General features: G+C 37.0%; 2 protein-coding genes across 5 annotated transcripts in view; one reads left to right on the top strand and one right to left on the bottom strand.

Annotated features, from left to right (window-relative positions):
• Positions 1 to 252: 252 nt before the first annotated feature.
• Positions 253 to 22,194, bottom strand: LOC118821649 (aquaporin-8-like). 2 transcript variants are annotated; one of them, XM_036590359.1, is made up of 5 exons: positions 11,551 to 11,890; positions 9,321 to 9,447; positions 8,775 to 8,989; positions 1,128 to 1,262; positions 253 to 822 (listed from the first exon to the last, which is right to left on the bottom strand). In XM_036590359.1, exons 1-5 carry the CDS (start codon positions 11,838 to 11,840, stop codon positions 780 to 782), a joined length of 810 nt encoding a protein of 269 aa, XP_036446252.1. In that variant the 5' UTR covers positions 11,841 to 11,890; the 3' UTR covers positions 253 to 779. The 2 variants fall into 2 exon arrangements, with proteins under 2 accessions (XP_036446252.1, XP_036446253.1); XM_036590360.1 differs by lacking the exons at positions 253 to 822; positions 1,128 to 1,262 and adding an exon at positions 22,085 to 22,194 and having other exon boundaries at positions 8,771 to 8,989; positions 11,551 to 11,993.
• The window catches only part of arhgap17b (Rho GTPase activating protein 17b), a 46,164-nt gene continuing 43,197 nt past the window's right edge, over positions 20,192 to 23,158 (top strand). For all 3 annotated transcript variants that reach the window (XM_036590355.1, XM_036590358.1, XM_036590357.1), the window contains exon 1: positions 20,192 to 20,529. In XM_036590355.1, the coding sequence (XP_036446248.1) occupies positions 20,477 to 20,529 (53 nt within the window). In that variant the 5' untranslated portion in view covers positions 20,192 to 20,476. The remainder of the gene's footprint in view (positions 20,530 to 23,158) is intronic.

Here is a 23,158-nt window from a genome sequence, read left to right on the forward strand (position 1 = left end):
CCAAATGATCTGAAGAAACTGCCACTCAGACGTTCTTCAAACAAGGTGAGTCAGGTCAGAATCAGAGAACACATGCACTAACTTTTCATCACAAGTCATAACAGGAGCAGCTGATGAGTGGAACTCAGTACCAAAAGTCAAAACCTTTTATAGTCAGATTGAATGCTGAAAGAATGGGTGGGTGTGTACAAACAAACATGGAGGCGGATACAGGTATAGAAGGTTATGGAGGGTTCTGATCAATGTTTTTCCTAAATCCATGAAACCTCAACCAACATTGCAATAATAGCAGACTTCAGAGGCAGTTCCATCAGGATTTCAAATTGCTGGGTAATCCCTCAATCTTCAGCAAGATGAAAAGCTGAAAAGACCTCAGACTTGTGCAACGGACTACAGAAGAACAATAGGCCAGCCTTTGCAAAGCTGTTACAGCAAAGGGTGGCTACTTTGTTGAATCTTCATCTATTAATTTTCTTTTACACTGCTTTGATAAGTTTTTGTTTTGCTCTGTGTATTGTAATATTTTCTTTAAGCGTTCTAAAAGATTACATGACGTAAAAAAATTATATTGAAATGAAATGAAATTTATATTGTTGATGATAAATTTTAAACAATAAAATTTTGACAGGTGCTGTATGTCACTGTTACACAATACATTCTGCAACAGTCATGAGAATATATAAAAAACTGAAATGAATGATTGACCATTTGGCAATGATAAAATGCCAATACTATTCACATATTAAGTTTTACTCTTTGACCTCTCCATCATCAGCAGGTCACTTCAGCAGCAGTCTAATCTTCTCATCACCAAGCATCAATCTGGACACAGAAAAGCAACACAGCGTTAAATCCAGTAACGAAGACATGCTGAATATAAAACCAAATGAATCAAACAAATGAATAACAAAATGGTAATACAGTCATTTCAAAGGGCCCATATCATGGAAAATCAAAGGTTTGATGTAGTATGTAAACACTGCTGAAGTTTCAAAACATACTGGTCACTCAAGTCCATACAGTCCATATATAAAAATCTATAAAAAAGACAAGTAAAATGTATATTATGGGCCCTTTAATACTTGAATATGGACTTCATGTAAATAAATACACGGCTGAATAAGTACCTAATGAGAGTTCCAGTGAGCAGTGCTCCAGCCATTGGCCCAACCCAGTAGATCCAGTGATAGGTCCAGTAATGAGCCACTGCTGCTGGCCCAAATGCACGGGCCGGGTTCATACAGGCTCCAGAGATCGCTCCTCTGAAGGACAAAAATGAGCACAATCAGAACAATATCAGTTACCTTTATAAGCATTACAGTTCTTCATTTAATTTGTACCAATTAATAATCGTATAAATTGGTCATAATAGTACAACTAACATTGGTAACATATATGTTTAGTTTAGAATGTCTGATATGTGTTTTAACTTTAACTATACAGTATAGTTAAACAGTATAAGCCTCGTTCCTAGAGTTGAATAAGACCTAAGAAATATGATTTCTTATAGTGAAATACCATTGTCATTGGTAAATGGTAAATGATGGACACACTAAATACTGAAAAAATTATGTTACGTTTAGTTGTTCTGTGAAATTTTCTGTTAAATATGTTTTCTGTTTTTTTCCTGATTCTGAAAACTGAATAATTTACTGGAAATGATATGGATAGTCTTATCCAATACTTACTATAAATGATCAATATTATCAAATTATTGTCATTAATCTCTGAATTTTGCACAGTACTGTATGTTTTATCCTAGGCCTGTATTATAATGGTAAAACTAACCTGGCTTAAGTTAAACACGCTCACACAAATGATTCAATCAACCGCATGTATTTATGCAAAGCATCCCAATTAAAAGTTGATGCCAACCTTCTTTCATGTGCACTTGGCTCAACAGCCAGAACACTAAACTTAAACGATTCTAACAATGTGACCAAAGTTCTTATAAAGCACATACCATAGTGAGGTTCCTCTACCCTACCCTGAGACAAGCATATCATATCAGTATTTCCCCCAGACTTTCAGATAGTACAACGATGATTAGACGAAGAGAGACAGATCAAGGCTGCTTGACTTATGTGAGACAGAAATGTGAGATAGTTAGTGCTGCTTATTATTTCTCACCCTTCACATCCCATTGGAATTTCATTATATCATATTGTATATACAAGTGTATATGTACAGAGTGCAGCGCTGTGGATGTATGAATGCTATATGGGTGTGTAAATCTCAGTGCACCTGTGTGCTATGTGGGTGTAACACTAAACAGTGGCGGGTCAGTATAAACGGCGGGTAAATTTAAAGAGCAAATGATTGGACTCCAAGCTGAATTTAATTGGCTGAGATGGATTTTTTATGAGTCACTCTAATCTTATCATTAATTACATGTTAATTACATAATCTATTACATTATATAACTATTGAGATATTCTGATCTTGTGTTTGATTTTTAATAGCTCGGCCTCTTTATAAATACAGCAAATTGGTGGTGTAAGATAAGTATCACCTAGCTATTGTAAGACCAAAGATGGTAGAATAAGAAGCAGAGGTTTCAGATAGTTTCTTTTCAAAACTATAAAACAACTATAAGACAATTTGAACACAAAAGCTATCAGGGTTGTCCATCATGCTTGACTATGTAAATCTCATAGTAAAGACTGTAGAATGGGTTTAGAACAACTCTAACTTTACTTTGTCTCTCTTCAAAGAAAAAACAAGTATCTCCAAAATGGCAGCTTTACAATAGAAGGCAAAAATACTCTTTACTTTCAATGTAAGTTAATGTAAAAAGATTTTCTTCCAAGCAACTTTGGAGCACTTCTGTTGATTCATTCATCATGTTATTTTCACACGATGAAAAGGGCAGCTGCTTGTTCAAATGCAGATTAAAAAATGTGAAAAAACATCACATTTCAAAAAATCAGACATACTTGTTTTTCTTTGGATCACATACTAACACATTATTTGTGCATTAGCATCATTACTCAATGCAAAGGTATCCCTGACAGTTATGATACAATTAGTTGCATTGATATGTGATGAAGCTTATCCAATTTTTTCTACCATAAGTTAACCCCTTTTTTAAACCCAATTTCCTCCCTAATTTACTTGTGCCCATTTCCACCCACCAAGTAGGTCTCCTCTATTATACAACACATCCAACTAGGAGGGTGAAGGCTAGCACATGCTGCCTTTGAGACACATGAAGCCAGCCACAGCATCTTTTCACACTGCTGCATTGGACAGCTCAACACGCTTGAAGGAGAACATTAACTGCCAACTCTGTTGTGTCAGCTGTTGCATCAGATGACCAGTGAGTGAGAGGGACTTGCTCTCTCTGAGCCTGTTTTGACACTTTTTTTTTAAGCATGCCCTCTCCCACTTTGATTCATGTGCATTACCCAAGTGGCCATTTGCAGGGGAAGAAGAAGAAGAAGAAGGGTTTTTCAATCAGAATGCCCTTACTGTTTGCTAGATTAGCCACAGAGATATATAGCAAGCTATGCTCACTTCGTAATACAAAATATTTATTTTGAGAAGTTTGAATATAAGTGATAAATTCTGTGAATAATTGTTGTGTCTACCCTGCTAGAACAACCAGAGTCATATTCTGCTATTGTATTTTTTTATGAAATTGTACACGTCAAGGCAAGTTAAAGTTTATTTATATAACACTTTTTACAACAGAAGTTGTCACAAAGCAGCTTTACAGAAAAAAAATCCAGGTCCGAGCCCCCATTATTAAGCCAATGGTGACGTTGGCTTGGAAAAACTCCCTGAGAGTAAGAAGAAGAAACTTTGAAAGGAACCAAGACTCAAAAGGGGGGAGCAATCCTCCTCTGGTCAACACTGGATAGCAAATAATACATGTTCTGTTATTGTAAGAGGATCTGACATAGATGTTTTGTGAAAACATTCTCAATAATTGCTACCATTATTGACCTGTAGAGGATCCCACAGGCATATTTTCCTGTTTTTCCATAATGTAATGACATTCCTTTAAACAATTATTCATTAAGGTACATCTAAAGTTACATTAAGCACTCAATTTACTTTTCAAATATAAGCTGTAACATATGGAAGATTAGCTGCTACACCATTGCACATTTTCTAAGAGGGCTGTTTTGCATGCTGAATTCCTGCACACTGCTGTGCAATGATATACAAAATGGTATATAATATGTACTGAATTGCATTTCTCTTTTGCTTTATTAAATATGCATGTGTCATATATTCCTTTAACATGAACCCTTGTTCTTGGGTGAGTGCATTGCTCCCTATCATATTTTTCTTGCAAAATCCAGTTTACTCTGGAAAGCTTGCCCAGCATGTAGCGTGCAAATAATTTATCTTTTCTATATCAGGCAAATAATGCAAAGCGTGTCATGCACAGTTTAACCAGTGAGAGAGATAGGAGAGGCAGAAGGAGCTACCACGATGCAGGTAAATTTCTATTATGCAACATTGTTAAACAACGCAGATACATTAGGATAAGTGTTACTGATTAGGTCAAATTTTATACCACAGTTGGACGCGAGTGTGTGCGAGTAGGTGAGCGTGTATCTGTGTGCTTGTGCTATGTGTTCTTGTTCTTCATGGGCTCTATGCGTCGTTAACATATGTGCACCTGTGCTTCACTGATAGTCATATCTATTGCCTTACAGATATAGATTTACTATTATAATAGCAGTCTGATATTGTGTTGGTTAAGTACAGGAGTATGATAATGGTGGAAACAACATATTGGCAGCAGTTCTTGGATCATCGTTTGTATTATGGATTGCAATGACAGACTTTTAGGAGTGTCCATCTCTGACCTTACGACAATGCTATTAAAGTATGATTCTTATGGAAATGATTTAAATGGGAACAAAATGAATTGTGGAAAAGTTTCTTTAGGGATCTTCAGGATTTCTTCATGAAATGTGGGATCTCAAATTATACTACGATTCTATTTGATTATTTTGGTCTACTTTTTATCTGTTGAATGCTATTATTTTTTTAAAAAATGGCTGGAGAAACAAATAATCCAGTAATGAAATATAGAAAATGATCTGTTGTTTTTTTAATGTTATTTTTTAAATAGTTTGCTGCAAAGGTTTTGCTTACTTCAAAAAGCAGGGCTGCCTAAATTATATATATATATACATATATACATACATATATATATATATATATATATATATATATATATATATATATATATATATATATATATATAACTGTGCATTAACATTGATATATATAACTGTGCATTAACATTTGCAACAAAATGTTATTTTTTAATACTTTTCTCTTCTAAACTGAAAAAATATATAATTTGGCCAGGGGTGCACAAGCTTTGCACACAATTGCACAATTGTTTAAAAAAATATATATATTAATATAGACTTGCAGTGATAGGAAACTAGAGATCTTGGCATTTGACATCTCCAGCAATGGGTTAGAGTTTGTTCAGACTTGCCTGAAAGAAATATTTTATCTCAAGTCCATCACATCCAAATAAAACAATACTTCCACCACAGCCCAGATAAAGCTTTCAAAGGGAAAAGCACCACGTCATTCTGGAACAGGTTGATTTCGTGCATGAAAAAATGGCCATGTCACAGTTAACTCATCACCATTGTGGTTAAAATGGGCATGTTGTTCTTTTGTACCTACATACAAACACACAAACACCTGGCACAAAAGGCTTTGATTCTATCAGCCTCACAGGCCTACACCCGCTGATAGCTTTGTACCCCGAGGGCTGTGACCCTATCAGCTGTGCGTGCCTACTGCTCACTGATAGCATTGTCCATTTGTTCTGCTGAGGCCAGTGCAGCTGCTGTAGCTGAAATGTACAGAAAAATAACGATGGTCAGAGACTCGCTGACAGGCTTGCCCCCTTAGAGCTTGTATTTTGGTATGCTTAGTGGTCCATTCACACTGGAGAAAATAATAGAGGCTAAAGTTGTAGTTGTTGTAGTAAAGTTAGTGGTTAATGTTCTACATTCTTAAAAATGAAGATAAAGGTTCCTAACTTGTTTTTGGCTTACACATTCAGTTTGATGGAAAACCTTTAATTGAAATAGAACCTTTACATCACGCTCTAAAAAAGTTTTAGCATTGTCATGGAAGAACCACTTTTGGTTCCCTAAGGAACCAGGTTTGAAAAAGAGATGAGTACAAAGAACCTTTCAAATGTACACAAAATGTTAAAGTTCTATACCAATTTCAGGGCACTTCCTAGAACCTTTGCATTAGGTGAAGGTTCCTTGAACTTCAGAAAGATTCTTCACATTCACATATATTATTTACAACAGGTTCTTCATGCCCTTAAATGGCCAGGGCCTTCTGACAGGCCCAAAGGTTTATTAGACACTATTATTACCTAAGAATAGCTCAGCCAGTTTGCATTAAAGTCCCTGTTGTTACTGAATAATAAGCCTTAGTATGTAACAAGCCTGAGATTTTAGGGGGTTAAAGATCCATCCATTGAAAGGTTCTTTAGAGAACTAAAAGTGGTTCTTCTATGGTATCACACAAGGAATGCTTTATGGCACCTTTATTTTTAGGAGTATATGTAAGAGGTTTTTAAAGCATAGATAAAATTCTTCACAGTCATACAACTTATTTACAAACATGTTTGATAACGCTTTATTTAAAAAAAGTCCACTGTAGACGCTTAATAGATGGTTACTTTGTCTTAGTACTTAGTAACTAAGTGCGTGTTTAGTTCAATATACTTTTCCCTGACCCTAAACCTGTCTTTAACTCTGACCCTAACCTTTAACCGCAACCTAAAGAGAAAACCTCAATCTTGGTGAAATGAAACGAGTTCTTCTATGGTATCAGTCCAAAGAACGTTTTTAGTCACCTTTATTTTTAAGTGTGTTAACTGAGCTTGCTGAAACTATTTCCTGACTGCTTGCCTGCTGGGCATCTGTGCACTGATGGTGTGAGAGATAAAGGAGAAAATGAAGTTAGCACTGAACTGCTCATTGTTAATCTGATGAATTTTAGCAGCTTTAGAGACTGAAGAAACCATTTAGTCACTGCTGCTTAGCCGTTTCCACACAATAAACACATTAACTCAAATTTATGACTTGTTTATGTGTTTAAAAATGCTGTAAATGAACAGCCACTGATGGGACTGTAAAGTGGCAAATATTACTTGCTTAACACTCTTCAGTGTCTCAAAAACATGATCTTATCTTAAAGACGTCATGATCTTAAAGAACTGAAACAACATAGGTGAAAATGAAGTTACACTGGCAGTGCTAAGGTGCCTTGGGTCCAGCAGGGGGCGCTATATGTGAGGTGTAAAAATCATGATGCATTGTTCCGAAGATGGCGCTTCAGTGGCATCAATTTTAGAATGTTTGAATTGATTATAATAGATTATACCAATATTCAGTAAAGTGTATGCTCATTTTTTGGTTAGAATAAAATTATCTGGCCCAAATGTAAAACTAAAAAAGCTTATAGCAGGGGTGTCCAAACTTTTTTCAAAGATGGCCAGATCGTACCTTGTCAAAATAGCTGAGGCGTGAAATATTTTTTTCAAATGATTTAAAATATTACAATTTCAAAATATCAGTGCATAGAATCTAAGATTTCTCTTAGCTACTGTGTTTCCTATCACTGTGTAAAACATGCACAAGGCTTCTTTTGTTGTTGGATTGCTCAGAGCTATTTGAATAGGTAAGTGTTTATAACATATTATTAAATTGTTTGAGTAACAATAAAACATGTCTATTATGTTAATTATACTCATTTTCAAGTGTTTACTTGTTCATAAATATGATTTGTGAGACAAACTAAATACAAATCTATACACTTTTGGTTTTGTTAGATAATGTTCTTTACATATTGAACAAATGTAGCAACTGCATTCAGAAATCACTTCATTAAACAAGAAGAGCAGATTAAACAGCACAAATAGCCATTTTTGTTCCACCTTAAAGGCTTAATAATTACTGAACTACTGAATTTGCTCTGATAAGAAGTAAGACTCATTTCGCTTGCAGTTGTTTTAGTTTCTCTGCCCTTCCTGAATATTTACTGTAACACCTATGCTTTGTTTTAAGTCTATTGATGTAAAATTCATGACAGTCTTTTGATGTACGAGGCTCACATGTTTTCTTTGGCTCTTGATGGAAAAAGTGTTCAAATTTCCATCTTGCCTAAATCATCAGTTCTCAGTGTTAAGTTTGTGCTTTATGACTGTATTGGTTAATTGTGCTGACTAAATTATCTTTCCATAAATTAAACCGCAGGTCTATTTATAGTAGAAAGGCTCTTAAGCTTTAGCTAACTTTGTTAACACAGCGGTGCATTACACTGTAATTTTATGGTGCTGCCACCATCAGATTTAAGTCATGTGGCTGCTTTGCCAAAACACTAAAAAAAAGTCAAACTATCAACAACTGTGTAGGTCAGGAGAGACATCAGAGCTGACAACAGGAACAGACGTAAGAACAAACATCCTACAAGGTGAACTGACCCCAAACAAAGCTCAGTGGAACTCAAGGAAGTTAATCACTGCATAAATAAATCAAGTAGTCGGAGAGCCAGGCCTACAATCAGGCAGTTAGACAGTGTATCTCTGAATAATGCTTTAGTTTACTATGTTTTAATGTGCTTGTAGGCTATATAATCATAGTTACACTGGCACTGTGTCTGTCTATCTATCTATCTATCTATCTATCTATCTATCTATCTATCTATCTATCTATCTGCTTAGTTAGCTAGGCATAGTATATGTGTAATCATCTCACACTTACCCTGCTAGGACATCAGCTGTAATGGTCAGTCCAATGCAGAATGGGGCCAGTAAGGTACGTGTCTTGCCGTTCACTGCCCCCATACACACCGACATGGTCAGGAACAGCGTCATCACCACCTCAGCTACAATAGCGGGACCGACCTGATCTCTGTCTTTCACTGTGTTAAACGCACCACCGGATGTGTTAAAGTAATTGCTGGGAGGAGAAATAACCTGAGAGAAGAGAAAGTATTAAAGGTGACATTACTACATTTAGTCCTGTTACCACTTAAAGCAGAACAGAAGTTATATCTGTATTTTTGCACAAAATGGTCAAAATCTCTGTAAAATCTGTCTGTAGTTCCACAATCTCCTCAGTTTCCTATCTAACGTGATAACATGCCGCACAGTGTGTGTGTGCACAGGACGAACAAATATGTGATAAAATACAGATAAGCCGAGACGCTCTGAGATAAAGTGTCTGCTGTGGTAATGTAATGTGTTTTGACATTTCAGCTTTTGTGAGTTACAAAGCCAGCTAAATAATAAAAACGACGCTACCCACTTTGGCCAGACTTGCTCCGATGAGTCCTCCACATAGTTGTGCTGTTATATAAGGCAACAGCAGGATGACATTGAGACCCCCAATGAGGCAGACAGACACAGACACAGCAGGGTTGAAGTGGCCTCCACTAAAGGGGAGAACTTTGTATAAGTTATAATGTCATTTCTTTTCTTGGAACGTGGGACAGCAGTTAACAGAATATATAAACACATATATACCTGCATATGCACACATATACACCAGTCAGCCATAACATTAAACCACCTTCTTGTTTCTGCACTTATTGTCCATTTTATCAGCTCCACTTATCATATAGGTGCACTCGTAGTTCTACAAATACAGACTGCAGTGCAGTGTCTCTGCATTCTCTACGACACTGACATGATGGTGGTGTGTTAGCATGTGTTAGCCCCCTTTTAACTTGTTCTTCAGTGGTCAGGACCCCTACAGTACCAACACAGAGCAGGCATTATTTAGGTGGTAGTTCATTTTCAGCACAGCAGCGACACTGACATGATGGTGGTGTGTTAGCATGTGTTGTGCCGGTATAAGTGGATCAGACACAGCAGTGATACTGGAGTTTTTAAACACCTCAGTGTCACTGCTGGACTGAGAATAGTCCACCAACCAAAAATATCCAGCCAGCAGTGTTCTGTGGGCAGCATCTTGTGGCCACTGATGAAGGACTAGAGGATGACCAACACAAACTGTGCAGCAACACATAGTGTCTGGCTTTACATCTACAAGGTAGGAGTGTCTAATAGAGTGGACAGTGAGTGGACACATGCTCATGAGCAAAACTCCATCAGCACTGCTGTGTCTGATCTACTCGTACCAGCAGAACACACACTAACATACCACCACCACGTCAGTGTCACTGCAGTGCTGAGAATGATCCACCACCCAAATAATACCTGCTCTGTGGTTGTCCGGTGGTGGTCCTGACCATTAAATAACAGGTCTAAAACAGTATGCAGGGCTAAAACAGTATGCAGAGAAACAGATGGACTACAATCTGTAATTGCAGTGCTACTGTAGAACCTACCTCTATGGTAGGTGGAGCTGATAAAATGGACAATAAGTGTACATAATGAGTGTAGATAACGCACAATTGCTGTTTACCATATCAGAAAACAATTAAACAGAAAATGTGGCCTGTGCAAAAGGTTTTATATTTTATGTCATATATGATTTATTTGGGCAGTATCCCTTTATTTGCTTGGTTATCCTTAGTGAAAGCAAGAGTATTTGTAGTTATCATGCAATACCTAGTTAATCTAATCAGTCCTTCATTAAATTAAATCACATGGTATTTGTCAAATCCATGTGATGGCTGGAACCAGACCTCTAAACAGCTCAAAAGACATCAACTACTTTTTTTAAAAACAAGAAATTCTTCTTACTTTTTACTGATTTAAAGTTTATTTGTGTTTATTTTAAAGTTAAAATGTGTTTTTATAGGCAAAAATGCAGTAACAAGATAATTGGTTTTAAGCAATTTGGCTTACGTAAGTCTTTTGCAATGCTTGTCTCTGTTGTAAACCTTTATTTTTTAATTAATTTATTTAGTTTTTGTTCATATGTTTCATTTTATGATGAATGGATCAACAGAAATGTTTTAAAATTACTTGAAATAACATTTTGTTACACTAATACACACTGAACTTTAGAACATTGGGCCTCATTCACCAATATCCCCCTAAGTTTTTTCTTAAATTTGTTCTTGAGAAAGGTCCTAAGAGTCTGCGTCAGTAACGTGTCCTTAAACCACAGAATTGTTCGCACTTTTGTGCTCTTCAGTGCGTGTAGATTCTGTTTTTACCCAAGAACAAATCCCAAATAAGAAAACGTTAGTAAATGTCAGAATTTTCATTAAACTGCATGAGTGGTTTTTAGGAAGAAATGCTTTAAGAATGGTTGGTAAATGAGGCCCAATATTTCCTTTTCCTATATATACTTTTTGAAAGTATGAGGTTTTGTTACAACAGTTGATACAAATCTTTATATTGATACTAATCTTTGCAAATGTAACCTAAATCTGAGGTGAGTCATGCAATATTAATTTTGAAATGAATACAGTCCTCTTCTGTTTTCCTAATAAGAACTGAGTGAAAAATCAATGATAAACATCAGTGATCAGTAATTTGGTGGATATCATTAAAAGTCAATAGCATGCACCCTAACACTCACATCTCACCTTAGAAGTATTTAAGCCAATCTCATGCCATACCTGATCTCTCCAAACAACGCAATGACAATGCCCAAGGCCAGGCCGTGTGCTAGAGCAGGCTGCAGGCTCCCAGTGTCCAGTGGATTCTCTATGACAGACATGCAGCCGGTGAAGATGAAAAGTGTTGAGCCCACCAGCTCGGCCAGCCAGGGCTGGACGTAGAGCTGGAACACACTGACTGCCCGGTGGACCTTGGTCTCCTCCTCCACTGACTCTGTGATGGACAGGCTACGTGAGTTCCACATCCATAGCTCTGTCTTGGATATGGGCTTTGTGTCGGGTGTGTTCATGGTGGCTGTAGAGGGATGGAGTTTGCAGTGCAGATAAGCAGGGCCACACAGGCCTGATAAAATGTTAGAAAGGAGGAGGAGAGAGGGAGGAACCATCTTCTATGCTGGGGTTCATGCTGATTGGTTTGTAGATTTTTAGTCCTGTTAAGTCATCTATCAGAGTAAAATGCATAATAAATGTACACATCTTGCTGTTAAATAATACTGGGGTGGACAAAATAACAGAAACACCACATGAAAATGTGGACTTAAACCATTAAACTTCAAAGAACCCATGCAGTTGTTTGCAATTTGAACAAAAAATGACATGTTTAGTTGATTTTCTGAGTGAAAATAAGTTAACACATCCTCTACAGAGACCACATTTATATATTTTTCTGCTAATTTTAGAGCACAATTTCTATTTATTTGCTGAGTTTAAGACATAAAACATAAACTATAAAATATGCTTTTTTTTGCAAAGGCCACATTTTTTTCTCAATATGTTAAATTCAGCAAACAAACAGTAATTATGCATTAAAATGTGTTGAAGTGTGTTCTCTCTAGAGGATGTTAACCTATTTTCACTTAGAAAATCAACAAAATGTCATTTGACTAGGGGTGCCCAAACATTTGACTGTATATAGGTTCACATTTTTATAACTACGTAACATGTTAGTTAGTTATGTAATAGTTGCCAAATACTTCAAAGCAGTTGTGGTGCAAAATAAGACTCAAGGTTAATAACTAAACAATAAGCCTGAAGTTAAAGTTAATAAATCACACTTACAAAGGCAGCTTTGCAGCTGAGTCATGTTAGATTCAATAGCAATTAGCAGTATGTGTTAGCTATAAAAGAAAGCACTTTCAATAAGCACTTTGATATGGAAGCATTCAAGGCCATCATGACAACATATACCAAATATAAACGTTGCATAGTCAACAAAACCATAGCAGTTGTTAAATACAAATATATTTATAACATAGTTATTGGTAAACTCCTTGGTTAAAAACAGTTGCATGGCAAAGAGAGCATATAACAAACATAACTCAAGACAACTATGAACTGAAACTAAGAGCTTGACATAGGCTACAGACAATAGGGAACACCAGGGAGAGGGAGAAGACAGGGACTACAAACAGGTGAGAATCCTAATAGGGAAGGTGAGGAACAGGACAGAACAAAGGAAACAAAACAAAAGCATGAGCACATGACTAAAAAGCACATGGCCACTACCCAAGGGAAGAAAAAGAAGGTCTTTGATCATGCTGACGAATAAAAATCGGCCAGAAGAATCACTTTGGATCCGGCTTCTGACCTGGAAAATCAATTGTGGAAATTTGTTGGAAGGGGCAAATTGAGGTTAAGATCGGGCTAAAAATCACGTAATGAAGGCCCAGCTTTAGTCGTTCATCAGCAGGGAAAGAGAATACATAAATGAAATGAGACAAACGTGTTGAATTCCATAAATCAGGAAATATCTATAAAAAATCCTACACAAAATGGTCATATCCACTGTTAGAGCAATAAATTATAACCCCTTTAAATCCCAGGCTTATTATATAAGGCTGATTATTCAATAACAACAAGGACTTCAATGCAAACGAGCCAAGCTATTCTTGGGTTATAGCAGTGCGCAATAAAACTTTGGTCAGGTGGGCCCTGGTCATTTAAGGGGTTAAAACAACCAGAACTGTGGAGGCAAACATTTGTCCAAGGATTGCAGTTGGAGATTTGCAGAGGATGGTAGCATTATGGAGTGCCCAAAACTACAATTACATGCCACCTCCATGCCAACAACCTATTTGGAAGACATGCCAGAAGAAAGCCTTTTATTCCATTTAACCACAAATATAAGTGCCTGGTGCTGGCTGTGCACTATTGGAACTTTGACTAGAATCATGTTCTATGGTCAGATGAAACAAAAATAGAGCTTTTTTACAACAAATATTTAAGGTGGGTTTGGCATAAAAAGAAGAATGATCATAGAGAAAAGAACCTCATGTCCACCGTTGAGTATAGTGGAGGATCTGTGATCTTTTGGGGCTTTTTTGCACCAAGGTCCTGGAACATTGCTAAGATACATGGCATTACAGACTTCATGAAGTGCCATTAAATTTTTAATGAACATCTGTCCATCTCTGTCAAAATGCTACAACTGGGCTGCTGTTGGATCTTCCAGCTGGGCCGTGATCCAAACCCTACATTCAAATCCACACAGAAATGGTTGAATAACCCCAGAGTCAAGCTTTTGACATGTTCATCCCAGTCCCCTGACCTAAACTCCACTGAAAACCTGTGAGGTGACCTGAGGAGGAAAGTCCAAAAGAGAGGACCCAGGAGAGATTCTGGTCTCAGATTCTGTGCTCTGCATGCTCCAATATCATCAGGCATTATAAGAGAAGATTCATTGATATTACATTGGCAAAGAGACCGTGCAGACTATATTAAATGCAGATGTGTCAATAACTGTAATGTAGTGTGAAATGAAAACGTTCTAAATGCAGTTTATATTAAGAGATTTTTAACTTGACATATATTGTTGTGTTCCAGTTATTTTGTCTACCTGTATTATGATGAAAAAGTAAATTAATATGGAATTTCATAACAAAACTAGGCACAATGTGATCCAAATATCTAATTATAACAATAATTAATACTGACATGCAAGTCAGATATAAATACTTACCAAGAATGACCAAAGTTGGCCAGTATGGCTGCAGCACAGAGTTAATCAAGTGCAGTTCTATAAATCTGTTTCTGCACACAATAATGATTACATAGCAAGCTATTTGAAATAACATCCACAGAAGAGCATTGGTGAAGTCTTATACATTCTTAATGCATTTGCACTCTTGTTTGTAGCCCTGAATGGCCTTTATTACCGCTGGATTTATTCATCACACAAACAGAAGGCTGTGGATGAAACAACATAGGTGAGTAACAGAAGGTGATTAAAGACTGCTGTTGAAGGAAAAGGTGTTTGAACTTTTTATAAAACAGCAATGTTTTGATGCTGTATTTCTGAGAGACGGCACGATTCTCTCTGCTCTGAAGACCCCCCTCCCTCCCCCAATTTACTGCTCAAACAACGACATGACCCACATTTCTGAAATAATGGATGTTTCTGTGTATGTATGCTTTTAACATGTACTCAGGTGTACTTTTTTTGGGGGGGGTGCTGACTTTTGTTATCATTAGACCTGGATAAGATATCTTTGCTAAACTTATTTGCCATATTTAACACTTATCAGATCTTGCATATGTCATTTGTAGCATTATCAATCCATATTACGTATTAACTTTGAACAAACAGAATAGTGGATGTACGACTGCAGGCTTTGGCTAATCATGTGGATTTGCTTTTGGAAGGAGACTGTTTGATTTTCCGACTGTTTGCTTAAACTTTCTGGTTGTGTGTAATATTTGGAGTATGATGTATAACCTTAGCACCGCTAATCTTGGTTTAATCAGGAATAACTTTGAATGACTGCTTCTTTCTGTCAGTTGAATGTTCTTGTAAACCTGTGAACAGACAGCTGAAATAGGGATGAGCATTATGGTGATATGTTATCGTCACCACGATAAATGATGTCATAGCATGATTTCTGAGCATATTATGCGTATTGTCACTGCTTCTACAATACTGCTTACATCATTACATAAACAACAAAAATCAGTGTACTAGTAGTAGTAGTGCTTTGGTAACACTTTTTAAGGGAATACATATTTAAGATGTTGTTCCTCATTCAATTAAGCTAGGCCCTTCTAAATGGTTTGCCCACTATGCATAGCACTGTGCACAAAGCTTTAATCATTATGAACTGTATTAGTACACAATGGGAGGGCAATGGTTAGAATGAACTTATCATCTAAATTCACATATTATTAGTGTTTAATATATGGAAATTGTCATGATACACAGGTTACAATTTAATATATAGTGATATATTGCGATACTGTAAGCAAGGCAAGGGTGATTTTTTAAAATCTAATTTTAAGAAAACTGTCATAGTATAAAAAACACATATGAAATGCTATCAAAATGAACCGCTGTCTGCCACAAATAACTGTTAATCAAAAATTGATACTGCCTTTGTGAAAATCAACATTATAACAAAATATAATATTTCACCCCTAGTGTATGTATATATATATATATATATATATATATATATATATATATATATATATATATATATATAAATAAATAAAACATATAATGTTGCATACATTTTCCACAGGTCACATTTTGTTTTTTTTTTCCACCCAATATGTTAAATTCAAAGTTGTATTCACATACAAAGTAATTATATTGAAAACTCTTCCATATAGGAGTTCAATCTATCTGTGCTTGTTAAAATGGGTTGAAACTTAAAATACACCCAGTTTGTATGTTTTTGGCAAACAAAAATAAAATGCTGTAATGAATAAAGCTTACTGCACAGTGAATAAACAATATACAAGTGTCTAATTTGGGCTTTATTGAATAAGCATATGTTCCTTAAAATAAAGTGTTAGCAGTTACTGTATAGACTGCAAGTAGTTGGATGATTGGATGTCAGTTCACTATGGCCTTTTCAATAATGTATGACTGTACTTCTACAAATTGTTTAAATTTTCATGTTCTTTCTTAAAGAGGTCATTTTCGTGAAGGTTGAATAATAAAAAACAAAGCTCCTCGGCATTGTGGAGAAGTGGAACTGTGTTCACCGAAGTGATAGTGCACCATCCAGTACCTCTGGGATGAGCTGGAGTGGCGTTTGTGATCCAGAACTAATGATTTAACATCGGTCTCTGACCTCACTAACGCTGTTGTGGCTGAATGCAATCAAATCCTCACAGCAATGTTCCAGCATCTTGTTTAAATCCTTTCCAGAAGAGCAGAGGCTGTGGCTGCAGTAAAGGAGACAAACTCCCTATTACCCTTGATTTTAGAAGAAGCATTGGATGAGCAGGTGTCTACAAACTTTTGGACATGCAGCGGATGTCTTGCCTAATGAAATTAACCTTTATGGATGATCACAGGTCATTCGAGTACTTACTGTTTTATAAGATACACTCTTAAACATAAACATGCCAAATGGAACTAAAAAGGGCTTTTTAGAGCAAAACTATAAAAGAACCACTTTTGCTTCCTTAAAGAAACTTTCAATGGATGGTTCTTTAAGGGTATTTGTGAAAGAGATGTGTGAGGGTGATGAACCTTTTTAGAATATAAGAAACATCTGCATAATATAAGGGCTCTACATCAATTAAAGATTCTTATGGCCACACCTCCAAGCCAAGAACCTTTATTTCTAATAGTGTAGCTTTCTTGTCTGAGTGAACATGTGTCTTGTTCAAAGAGCTTTACAAAAACATTGAGAAACCTCTTTAATTCAACTGCCAGGAAAACCTACGTATTAATGGTTAACTCAGGATGGTTGAAAAGATTTAAGGGCAGATTGCAAAACTCCTCAAGGTTAAGTGACCTTCAGGTTCAAGGTTCTGCCACGAGAGGCACAAATGGAAACTGGAAGCAACCAAAGGAAGCCTTGTTCTAAAAGTTCATTCAAGTTAGGCAACTTGAATTGCTCAAATGCATCAAGCTTTTCAAAATTAGACACAATGAAACAGTGCCACAAAGTATCGTATTGCTCTAATGCAGGGGTGTCCAACCTTATCCGCAAAGGGCCAGTGTGGGTGCAGGTTTTCATCCCAAACAAAACAGAGCACACCTGCTTCCACTTGTTGAATCAGTCAGTCTCAGTCTCAACTGATCATGTGTGCTTCTGCTTTGTTGGAGTGAAAACCTACAGCCACACCAGCCCTTTGCGGATAAGATTGGACACCCCCGCTCTAATGCTTTTGTCCTCAGATCCTCTCACAAGTCTGAAGGAACGAAAACGGCCACCAGGTGGCAGCAAACTACATTCTATTTATTATGCAGTGAGAACATTTGTACTGTGGTTTATTTGCATGTCATGCGTGAGCAGCACACACTAAATGTAGTGTAGAATATTTTGAATATGCAAAATATCAAGCATTTAATTTTTTTCCCCAAATGTCCACAAACACTACCTGAAACACACATCATATTTCCTGAACATACAAGGTTGATCATATTCCCCACAGACACACTTAAACTAGAGAAATCAGGATAATGTACTCAAATAAAAGTCTATGCAAGAGACTTTGATACTCAATCTTGGCTCTATTCTTTGCCCAGTTCAGTTTTCAGATCTTCTCGACCTTATGTCTTCCTTTTCAAGCCAAAAGTGTAACAGAACCATGAACTGCAATCTGCAAGCAGAAAATGCACCAGATGTGTTAGAGGTATGATTTATAGCTCTGAGAAATGAGCTACAGGTTTGATAACTCTTCTAGTTTTACAGTCTAAACATTTGGAAGGGAAAAGAAACTGTGATGGAGTCCAGACACAATGACACAATATGTTTCCTCAGTGGATGAAACCCAAATGGGTCTCTATTAGATATATGTGCACTTTTTGGCCATAACACCATACAATTAAAGACTTTACTCTGGCTTCACTGTTTTACATTTAAAAAGTAACTTTCAGGGCCTGAAACATTACACAACATAAAACATTGTACCATATCAGTACATGCGGTTCCATTTCTACTTGAAACCTGTGGAGTGCACTAGAGAGTATGAGGCCATTTGAGATTCACATTTATTATTTTTCTTCCGTTGGATTACAAACCCCTCTTAATATGATGTCATACAGGTATTGTACAACGTTGTAAGTCACATTCAATTATGCAGTATTACTAGGCAAAACATTGCCATGGATTGTGCAGTAGGTTATTGGCAGCTTAGTTGCCAGTAAAGTATTGATAATATACAATACTAAACTGTATGATACTTCACTGTAATTTTACAGATTTTGAATGACTAACTATATGTCTACAGTAACACTAGATATTTAGACAGCTAAAAAGTACAGAAAATGTAAAACCACAGTAAACTAGACATTTAATTGAAATTATATCAAATTCTTGTTATTGCTGTAAAGGTCAAGTCAGTTAACAGTATTTTACTGCACACAAATACAAGTGATATTTACTCACTAGTGTGAGGTACTTTGGTGCAAGCAGTGCACTCTGGGCTACATAGGAAGCCCATGCAACACTGACTAGACCTTTGGGGGCTACACTGTACAAATATAGAAACTATAACGCTGGCCACAAAAAAAAGTTTACTGCTTCCGTCTCTTATGTGTAAACCAGCAAAGCCATACTAATTTACTTCATGGTTATTGTGCCACTATTATACCTAATGCGCTTAAACTTTATATACACAAGACCCACATCATAGAAATTTTCCAGTTTCTAACCATACCACACTGAAAAATAGGTTGCTTAAAGGTTGCTTTATATTTACTTGATTCAAATGTGTACAGTGGCTTAACATAAATGAAACATGTTACATCAAAAGAATTACTATGTGTAAGTACTTAATCAATTTAAGTTGATGTAACGTACTTTATTTATGTAGAACCAATGTAAATGCATTTCCAATGAAAAATTCAGCAACTTTTTTTCATTGTGATAACCCCATGCCTATATGGTTTATATATGGAAATTAAGCTGCAAAAACAGCCTGTCAAGAAAAACAACATGTTTATATTACATATATACACCTATTCCACCTAGTTTAGCTCTGCCTATTCACACTGAAGTTATAAGCAATGTTTCTGCCCAAACTTATTTCTGAGTCAGGCACAATACAGGACAGCCAATCAGAACAGAGCCCATTTAGCTAATTAGTCATAAAGCCACAGTGTTAAAAACAGTCTGCTTAATTCTAAGGAATAAAGAGATGTGGGAAGATGGATTATGACTGTTTGGTACATAAAACCACACAAAGGTTATATTTGAATCTCATGAAAAAAACAGAATACAAGAAACCACTCAATCTTGAATTTTTTGCAGTGAATTTGTATCATTTTAAATAACGTGCTTAGCTTTTCCATTTTACTTTTGTAGAAATGTTAGGACATATTATTCAGTGCATTATTTATGTCAGGAAATACAACACATTTACATATATCTGCATATTCAAGACATTTACACTGAAGTTATAAGGAATGATTCCGTCATAGACTGCCAAGACTGAGGCCATGGGCACCATCATTTTTGCAAATTTAGCTTTAGCTTTCCAATTTTACTTTTAAACAATACAGTAAACTTAAGAAAGCACATTAGCAATAGGATTACACTGTATTGTACTGTAAACCTCTGTTGAATTGCAGCATGTTTTATAGTGTATATCTAACAGTGCAAAGTTTGTGAATTAGTGTAACAGTTCCGCTTGAGAAAGGTGTCGTTGTGGCCCTGCCCACCACACAGCAGCAGCTCACTTACAGCAGGGAAGGGAGCAGCACTTCCTACTTCAAGCACCATTCTTCAAGCACTGTTAGAGGGCCTGAGAGGAATGGAGTAGAGAAAAACCGAGAGGAGAGCTTTCGTTGCAGCCACTTTAGCCTCTTCTCAGCTCGTGGACTCGGTCCGGGGAATGAGCGTCGAGGGAGAGAGCAGCTCGGACTGGAAGCTCGACACGGTGCAGTGGGCCACAATGGCAGCGGCATGAGGGATTTTACAGGGGGCCTCGAAACTTCTGAAAGTTGGACACCGCGCGAAAAAGCGTCGAGATGAAGAAGCAGTTCAACCGTATGAAACAGCTCGCCAACCAGACGGTTGGAAGGTGAGTGCTTCCGGGAGAGAAAACTGTTTTGGCTAGGAGCAGCTTTACAGAAAGCATTCACTCTGCTGGGAGTGCCTGTCTGTGTAGCCTGTGTAAGTTCATGAGAACCGCCCATGTAGTGCTTTCTGTGGTAACTAAAAGTGTTCTGTGTATTTTACCTTAAACCCGTTTTATCTGACCGAGGGCGTGCAGAGTCAGCCAGTGTGGAAGAATGTAATGCATGGAGCCCATCTATAGCCTGAAGATGAGGTGTGGTCTAGTTTGCTGTAGCTAATGCAGGTTGCAGATGCAGGCCTGCTGTATGTTTCTGTGAGTGAGTTAGACCTCACATCACCAGAAATGGAGGCTTAAAGGGACTAGAAGTTAAGGCAGACTGACAAAATTGGCCTACTACGAGATATTAAGTGTAAAAAAACAATAATTACAAGCACAGTAGTTTTGGGAGCCTTGAAACTATAGTAAATAGATACGTACCTAATCTAATGTTTGGAATAGATTTCAGAGTTAGCATTTTTATCATTACATGTTCTTGCTAATATCAGTCTGTCAAGCTTTTTGGAAATGATTATGGTGCTTGCCTGGAGATGAGTACAGATTTCTGCATTACGCATACATATACTGGCCTGATACTGTTCCTGGTATCAGTATAGAGGTAACTCTTTAATTGTTGTGTTAGTTTTAGATATAAAGTGTGCATACACTCTTTATAAACAGTCATAATGAGCACAGCCTCTTCTAAGACGCCCAGAGGTTTGTTAATGGAAACCTCACCAGTGTGTTTCCTGTGGCCTCTTCTGTAAGTGCCACCTAACCTATTTTTTATGCTTTGTTGTTGCAAAGACTTTTGGTGGTGACAGGAATCCCATACTTTGGGAGCCCCTTGCTTTGGCCCCTTTTGAGCACTCCACAGGGGCTTCCCTCAGGCTTGAGCATGGATCCCTTTTCATTTTGGCTCATGGCTGAAGCCATGATCCATTTCTTTTGCCCTGTAGCTCTCATTGCCTCTTGTGCCTTTTAGTGCTCTGAAGCTGCCTGGGAAGTTTTGGAGAGTATGGTAAATAATTTGGAAAAATGTGGAAGAGCTCGTTTTTTGTTCTTCGCTCATGAGTCAAGAAGACCTACAGCAGACTTGAATGTGCTTCAGGTTTTGTCAGGACGATTGTGTGGTTCCTGCAGGGTTTGACTTGCCAGGAGAGACCCATCATGTTTTTCTTTTTAGACTTTTTTTTAACCTGGTGTAGATTTTCATGTACACCTACTTGTTCTTTGTGCGACATACCAAGGAAAGAAGAATCCAGCTCATGGTTATGCCATATAGATATAACAATAGTAGGCATCAATTATGTAACAGGACTATATAAACAGGAAGGTGAGGTGAACAGGGTCATTGCGTGCATGCAGAGATGTCTGTTTGGTTGGTATTTCCCACAGCAGACATTTGTTTGGGTGGATTAAGGAAATCACTGAACCAGTCTATCATAAATAGCATGAAGGAACATGACTGTAGTCTCTCTTGTGGCTATTTGAAGAGCCAGTCAGATAAACAAACACCTACCTGTGATGAAGGGAAGGAAAGGGATGTCCGATGCCAAAGGTGTGTCTCTTCACCATTGCTGAGCTGTTTATCATCTATACTAGGGGTATGCAGTACAATGATATGTTATCATTATTGTAATAAATTACACCGCAGTACACTTTTCTGAGCTTATCAAGGGTATCGTCAGTACTTCTAGAACAGTGAACAACTACAAGTATCATAAAAAGACTTATACCAGTAATAGACCTCTGAAGTCTTTATGTAGTCATGCCCATGTTAGGAACTCTTAGTCTAAGCTGGATTTCTCTGGGAGAAAATTGAATATCAGCTCTATTGTGGCCTGTGTTAAAACAAAAGTGTTCCAAATATACATTTTGCCATACAGACATTTTTCCCTCAAATGTCACTGGATCCCCTGAATTATGAGGTTGTTAAGAAGTCGAAATACAGTTATTGCAACATGAAAACTAACACCGCTGAGCTGACATCATAAGACTGGCAACCACAGTTGAATACCCCAAGCCTTGTCAAGTGTGATGGTTAAGTTATTTTCATGCATCATCAATTAAGTGTGCAAGAGTGGTAGCTTGCGTGTAGCACATATGTGGCATTATATGCTGAACAAATTTGTAATTAGGAGCATCTGGTGGGACTTGGGGGGAAATGTATACAGGACAAAACAGCTTTGGGACATTTTCTGTTTACTATAGGGCACGACAGAAGAGATTTTTTTGCAAAATGCCATTCATTTTTCTCATAGGGAAAGTCTGCTTAAGTCTGGAGTTTCTAAACTAGGCATGATGCTGATTACACAATGACGCACGACTTTAGAGGTCTATAGAGAGCCTGTAAACAACAGCAAGCGGTATATAATAATTGCATAAACTACATAGTAACAAGTAGCTGATTGGATGTCAGCCCAGTATGCCTCTTTTTTTATTTTATTAATTCATTTTGCCAGTTGCAGATTTTTCTTCCTGTTGCTTTTTATGCTGTTTATTTTTAGTCATTTAATAAAAATAAATGTATTTTTATTAACTTTTTTAATATGTGGCACTGCTGTTTTGCTGAGGCATTCAGTGCATTTCAACT

This window comes from Colossoma macropomum, unplaced genomic scaffold (assembly GCF_904425465.1).
Source record: "Colossoma macropomum unplaced genomic scaffold, Colossoma_macropomum, whole genome shotgun sequence".
In the NCBI taxonomy this organism is placed as follows: Eukaryota; Metazoa; Chordata; class Actinopteri; order Characiformes; family Serrasalmidae; genus Colossoma; species Colossoma macropomum.

What these genes read in the sequence shown, in the direction of transcription:
- LOC118821649 (XM_036590359.1), bottom strand. Translation starts at nt 11,840, where the DNA reads ATGAACACACCCGACACAAAGCCCATATCCAAGACAGAGCTATGGATG. An exon ending in TCGGAGCAAGTCTGGCCAAA is followed by an intron (nt 8,990 to 9,320) that starts GTGGGTAGCGTC and finishes CTCTTCTCTCAG; the next exon opens with GTTATTTCTCCTCCCAGCAA. An exon ending in CTCACTGGAACTCTCATTAG is followed by an intron (nt 823 to 1,127) that starts GTACTTATTCAG and finishes TTCTGTGTCCAG; the next exon opens with ATTGATGCTTGGTGATGAGA.